Source organism: Priapulus caudatus, unplaced genomic scaffold (genome assembly GCF_000485595.1).
Source record: "Priapulus caudatus unplaced genomic scaffold, Priapulus_caudatus-5.0.1 Scaffold897, whole genome shotgun sequence".
In the NCBI taxonomy this organism is placed as follows: domain Eukaryota; kingdom Metazoa; phylum Priapulida; class Priapulimorpha; order Priapulimorphida; family Priapulidae; genus Priapulus; species Priapulus caudatus.
In genome coordinates this window covers 44,157-51,048 of record NW_014577958.1, presented here as the reverse complement: position 1 = coordinate 51,048, position 6,892 = coordinate 44,157, and the positions used below count along the sequence as shown (strand labels likewise).

The following is a 6,892-nucleotide window of genomic DNA, read 5'->3' as shown; positions in this document are numbered from 1 at the left end:
CAGGCAGCAGCATCACCTCTATGGTCAATGATATGCGATTCTGGGTGGCATATATACTGCACGCACCACCAGCAGCTACTAGCGTGACTAGCACTGCATTTCTATAGCATGTGTAATCAGAAACCCACGCTGGCCGCATCTCAACGGCAGACGTTGTCTGCTGCCACGCTGTATAGTACGCTCCCATGATGATAGTACTAGGCTGTGAAATCCACACTGACGCTAACGTTACATAGCTAGCTAGCTATCCAAAGTCTACATAGATTCATATCCGCCTCAGTCAGCAACTATAAATGTTGCACACCTGTCCATTAAGGACACATGTAACGTTCCCCTCGAGTCGCAGATACGCAATGAAACCAATACCTCTATACAACGGACACGTGTCTGCGAAGGAGACTATGTTTCTTGTGAGTGACCCTTCGATACAGGGATGCCTGTATCGATGACGGTTTAGGGTGGTGGCAGCGAGGCGGGTGGGGGGGTTGGTTATTGATTAACAGTGCTGCACACCACGCGTGTGTGTGTGTTAGATGGGTTGCTTCATCGACTTTCTCTCGTAATTGAGTCGCATGGGCGCACTGACCGCAAGCTGCGATGACGTCATCAACATGGCGGCGCCCATGGAGCCCGTTGTTCGTCGAGTTAGGACTAGCGGATTAGGAACGTGATGAAACTCAGGACTATAGTAAATCACGACATTGTAGTGAGTAAGGATGAAGTTAGACATTGCTCGAACAACGGTTTTTCTGCGATGAGAGATCATGAACAGGGTTGATTGTGGACATCAGGATTATGTCTGCCACGCCCCACACTACATCTATGTATCAATTCTCTTATTCGACATGACTAGTTACGTGCCGTACGTGCCATACGCTGCATGCCGTACGTGGGGAGCTCAACAGTTCGAGGACGCCAGGAAGTCTTTACATATTTGCCACACACAGAAAATACACGAAAACATTGCTTATCAAGAGGTTTTTCAAATGAATAATGGCAAACCGATTCGTAACATGGCTGTATAATAACTATTTTGTCATTTACACGCATATTACTATTTAATTATTTTCAGGGTTCTAAGTTGGCTGTGCTGTCATATAAATGTCATACGTAAGCAGTTTTTCGCATGCTTATTATCTTATTAGACTGATTTCTAATATTCATGATTGTGTGCAATGTTATTGTCGATTTTTACCCAATGTTCCTCATTGTGCCCATTATTAGTAGTATGAATTAGTAAGCACGCATTTTACCAGCGCAGCGCCGGTACCCGCCAGCTTCAGTACTATCATATAAGATTACGCGCTTTGTTCAAGTCAGCGAAGTGTGTGTGACGTCTCTCTCTCTCTCCTGCGCTCACGATGGAGATTAATTGCCTTACTACAGTATATATCATATATATACAGTTTTGTTCGTCGCTGCGCTGCGCTGTGTTCCCTATGGGCAGCCCTCATTCGTGTGAATGCGGGCGCGCCTCCATATATCGGCTCCAATATCGCGCGTGCGTGCTGTATTAGTGATGACGGGGCTTCTGTGTGAGTGTGTGGTGTATGTGTGTGGGCTGTGTGCGCGTTGGTGCGTGCGCGGTGGCGTGCGGTTATTATTGATGACGAGGGCTCCTGTGTGAGTGTTGTGTGTGCATGTGTGCGGCGTGGTGTGCGTTGCGTGCGTGCGTGCGCGTGTGTTTATCTGATGACGGTGCTTCCTGTGTGAGTGTGTGAGGGCTGTGCAGTCGTGTGAGTGTGTGTTGTTGTGGCGTGCGTGGTGCGGTGCGCGTGCGTGCGTGTATTATTGATGACGGGGCTTCTGCCATGTGTGAGTGTGTGTGTACTGTGGCGTGGGTGCGTGCGTTGCTTGCGCGTGCGTGCGTGTATTATGATTGGCGGCGCGCTTCCTGTGTGAGTGTGTGTGTATGTGCGGCGTGCGTGCGGCTGCGTGCGCGTGCGGCCGTGTATTATTGATGGCGGGGCTTCTGTGTGAGTGGGCCGTAATAATCGCATGCCACAGCCAGCTGCTGGCTGCTGCTAACACTGCACCGGATAATCTGCTCTAAGCTTGCTCCGCTCGTTTGTTATGTAGCCTTCGGTCAACAGCACCGCTCTACAACCCAGATTCCGTCACTCGCCATGCGCCAGATCATTAGTCTGAAGTTACTAAAAATACTAGTGTGTCAGTAGCTGAACCTTCAACCTACACAGTGAATTCGTACCTGTGTCGGCGATCAGAGAGGTCGATACGAGGTCCAGTAGCGCACTGAAGTCTCTTTGTATCGATTATCCGCAGTAATATAACCACGTGTAGATATCTATATTAATCTTATTGCATATTTAGTATCAATCAACTGAAGCCGTTCTAGTTGTAATAGTATATATCAAGGAGTACGATAATAGAGATTATGTACTCTATATTATATACTCTTGATATAGATATATCATATATTATATATATATATATACATATGTATTATACACACGTACATATATAATATATATATATATATATTATATAGTCATATATATATATAGTATATTATATATATATATGTGCGGTGTGTGTTATATTATGCTAAGCAGGGGTTCGAAATATGCCGTATAGGTTTATCGAATTAGAATTTCTGTTGTGCCAAAATGCAACATTATTTTTGAAAAATAGCGAACCGCCAAATCACCTCGCACTGCAGAATTCATTGACTGATATTTTCACTGTGAAACAATGATTATTCTTCATCCAGCGAAGCGTATAGGCATCTATAGGATGTATTTGCTGACAGCAAAGTTACTTTACAAGCTGCTTGCGTTGTCTTTTAAAATATTCTCCTGCCTATGTTTGACTAGCACCCCACTTGAAACCTCACTTAAAGAAGTGCGTGACCCGCTGGCTAATCTACTGATAACACTAGAAGAGGCGCAGACGCTCCACGCAAGCAGCCCTCTCAATTCTCTGAATGTATGAAAATTTTTATTAATGTAATTGGATCGGATCACACAATAATGTAGAGAATTCTAAAAGCTTACCCCATTTCTGACCTATCCTGAAATGGTATGTATATTATTAATTAATTAATTATTGCATCGGATCACCACCAAAATCGTCAGTTCTAAGTTAAGCCCATTTCTGACCTATCCCTGAAGAATTTCATGACAATCAGCTTTCAGTACTTTTTGAGTTAGGCCCTGTACACAAAGAAACAAACGCAGCAAACAACAAACACCCGCGGTGAAACAACCTCCTGCCAAACCCCTTGGCGGAGTAATAATATCAAGAGTACACATATAATCGATATATAAGAACATTTTTCGCTATTATGACTTGATAATATCATAGACGATCTCCATGTCTAACTAAGTCGCAGCATGTTTTCAAGTAGCGATTTTGGTAGCGCGTACTCCAGTTAACTCAAGGCCTTCTGCCCTGAAGATTCATGATTTGCCGGAAAAATGTTGTAGTTTTTTTTCGGGTCTCATTGCACTAGTAGCGCATGTACTGATAAGCCGCATGGGTAGTGTCCGTTCCCTCTGTACTCTGTGTGTGATCACTACTTCCTAGCACGCCTATAGCATACGAATAGAATAGTCTGCATGCTCTAGGGCGGTGCGCTACCGGCTTCGTACTGGCCGTAGTTAGCAGCCTTCCGTATGTACAGGCCGGCTTAGGCCTTGCGACTCCTAAAATCTGTTCTGTGTGTGGCAGAATTATATTTACCGGCCACGTGCGCGGCGGCGTGGCTATGCGAGTGATGTACCTTTGTAGGTCGCGTACTTGCGTCCACGCATGTGTTTGTACGTGGTATATGTGTGCAGTGCGTGCGCATGTGTGCGTGCGTGCGTGCGTGCGTGAGTGAGTAACGTGTGTGACTATGGTAAAACTAAGCTCACTGCTCACGCCACCAGCACGCACGCACATATATACACGTACAAAAATCCCTGCATGGATTGGACATGTGCATAATTGCGCACATCACATACATGTGTGTATGCTGTATCAGAAGTAGATCAATAGGGAAATAGGAAATTAGAGAATTTAGGACAAATTAGGAATTCCGCTATTATCTACTTCTGATGTGTATGTATTGCTCTGATGTAGCGTCCGTGACGTGTGCAGATAAAACAGCTCCGTAAAGGACGTGTCTAATATCGCCTCATTCTATTTTGTTCCACCGATCGCTGTTCGTATGGATTCATGACGCCAAATTAGTTGCATCTCTGCCCTACGCTACGCGTGCCTATACTACTGGTCCAACTTGACAAGCGAGGCTTACCCGCGTCGAGGAGCGAGTAGGAGAGAAACTTCGAGAATAAAAAAGAAACCAAAAAAGGCAACCAACCCGTTTATGAGCTCCATCGTCGAAACATCAGTTATCATTTAGTCAAAGATTTTTCGTTCCCTTCCCGAGTGACGCGTTGAAAGCCTTAATTGCTTTTCTGATTTTTCGCGTCGGTCTGCTCAGATTGTTTATCGTACATATTATTTTCAAACAAGTATGTGTTATTAGTCAAACATGAAGAAACACCCGGTCACTGGTTGTTGCAGAATGTGTAGACTAGAGGAAGATAAATTTAGGATGATCCATTTCGTATATATTTCTGGATAAGATTAATACAGTTGCTAAATAGATGATTGATCGTAGGTACACCCTGTATATGAAGCAGCACGCACAAAAATTTACGATAGTTTTCACGCTGAAACCTGACCCCCTCCCCTCTCCTGCTCTTTAAAGTTTGTACGTATATGGCAGCTGCGTGTGCAAGCGTCTGGCCGGCAACTGCCTACTGCGCGGTTTATTGCGCTCATTTAACTCTAGCGACAATGTTGTTTGAGCTTCCGTTGTAAATATTTTATTTCTGTTGGCGCTTAACGCGAACAAAGAAGTGCATACCACGCGGCAGTTAATTATTTGGCGCAACGAAGTGCGAAAATGAACTGATGTTATTGTGTACTTAATTGCCCTACGCTCATTAAGTGAAAGGCGGTGCCTGTTTTTGCACGAATCTTTTTTATATAAATGTCATACTACGTTTTAACTCTCTAATATCAAGGCGCAATGTACACGTGAGATATGCGTGATATCCAGAGCGTATTAAGAAAGTACGCTCTCTCTTTATAGCGCCATTGGGGATATTTATGCGGATTAAGAGGCCATCACGTGGACACGCTGTGATTCACTCCCTGCACGCTGGCGCGTATATAGAATAGCCACAATCCAGCTTTGGCAATGCCAGCTGTGATGCTAATAAATGTATCGTGATGCTGGTTGTTTCCTCACCTAGCTGTGGCTTGTCATGCAGCATCCGGGATGCTAGCCTAGCTGTGGCTTGTCATGCAGCATCCGGATGCTAGCCTAGCTGTGGCTTCATGCAGCATCCGGGATGCTAGCCTAGCTGTGTGGTTGTCATGCCGCATCAGGGATCTAGCCTAGCTGTGGCTTGTCATGCAGCATCCGGGATGCTAGCCTAGCTGTGGCTTGTCATGCAGCATTCAGGATGCTAGCCTAGCTGTGGCGTGTCATGCCGCATCACTTGCATCAGGGATGTAACCTAGCTGTGGCTTCTCTCGCAGCATTCGGATGCTAGCCTAGCTGGTGGCTTGTCATGCAGCATCAGGATGCTAGGCCTAGCTGTGGCTTGTCATGCAGCATCCGGGATGCTAGCCTAGCTGTGGCTTGTCATGCAGCATCACTGCATCAGGGATGCTAACCTAGCTGTGGCTTCTCTCGCAGCATCCGGGATGCTAGCCTAGCTGTGGCTTGTCATGCAGCATCCGGGATGCTAGCCTAGCTGTGGCTTCTCTCGCAGCATCCGGGATGCTAGCCTAGCTGTGGCTTGTCATGCAGCATCAGGGATGCTAACCTAGCTCTCTCGCAGCATCCGGGATGCTAGCCTAGCTGTGGCTTCTCTTGCAGCATCCGGGATGCTAACCTAGCTATGGCTTGTCATGCAGCATCAGGGATGCTAACCTAGCTGTGGCTTCTCTCGCAGCATCCGGGATGCTAACCTAGCTATGGCTTGTCATGCAGCATCAGGGATGCTAACCTAGCTGTGGCTTCTCTTGCAGCATCGTTGACGGAGAACGACTGGAACATGATCACGAAGCTGCGCGACATGCTGGAGAAGGAGCGAGAGCAGTTCCGCCTCAATGAGCGAGAGCTCGTCGAGAAGACACAGGAAGTCGATTCCGTAAGTGTCCTCCCTGGTTGTCTCTTGGCCTCATCTCCCTTCTCCAAGTGACCTCTACCTTCTATAGGGGGCCTCTACCTTCTCCTGGCATCCTCTACCTTAAACAGATGCCCTCTACCTTCTCCTGGCATCCTCTACCTTCTACATGCATCATCTGCCTTCTCCTAGCATCCCCACTACCTCCGGGTATCCCCCACCCTTTGCGCATTGCTGCTGGATGAACCCACCTGCTCAACAATCACTCCTCCCTAAATAACGCAGACACAAACTGCATGCAGCGCCCCCTTCGTACAACTCAGGATACCACTGCCGCAAGGCTAGCACCTATTTTTTTAATTGGGCGGAGCTCTCCGGAGGAAATCTAGCGAATGGCGATTTGTAAACAGCGTATGAATTGAAAGAGGTAAATGGGCGCACAATCCGCGCACTATTTCTTATCACTTTTTTCATCAAATTTTTCATGAAATAATGGTCGCGATTTTAATATCTTTGCAACTTTTATTAGTACTAATCTTATTACATAGAATACGAGTAACCTGGCCGCTGTAAAACCGAAACGCTGTAAATTCGCACGGAAATCTACTTGTGGCAGTGGTGAATAGAGCCAGAGCAAGAGCGCCATCTGTCGTGGAGTTGGACGCAGACAATGACTGTCTCTAGTTCTAGTGCTATGCCCTCCACTGTAGTACGGAGCCACACGTACGGCATTTCAAACCACC

At 46.4% G+C, this 6,892-nt stretch overlaps 1 protein-coding gene across 1 annotated transcript in view; it reads left to right on the top strand.

Annotated features, from left to right (window-relative positions):
• Positions 1–6,054: 6,054 nt before the first annotated feature.
• LOC106814277 (RILP-like protein homolog) overlaps positions 6,055–6,892 on the top strand; it is a gene marked incomplete at its 3' end in the record, with an annotated part of 3,032 nt that continues 2,194 nt past the window's right edge. The window contains 1 exon segment of the mRNA XM_014818574.1: positions 6,055–6,173. Within this exon segment, the coding sequence (XP_014674060.1) occupies positions 6,078–6,173 (96 nt within the window).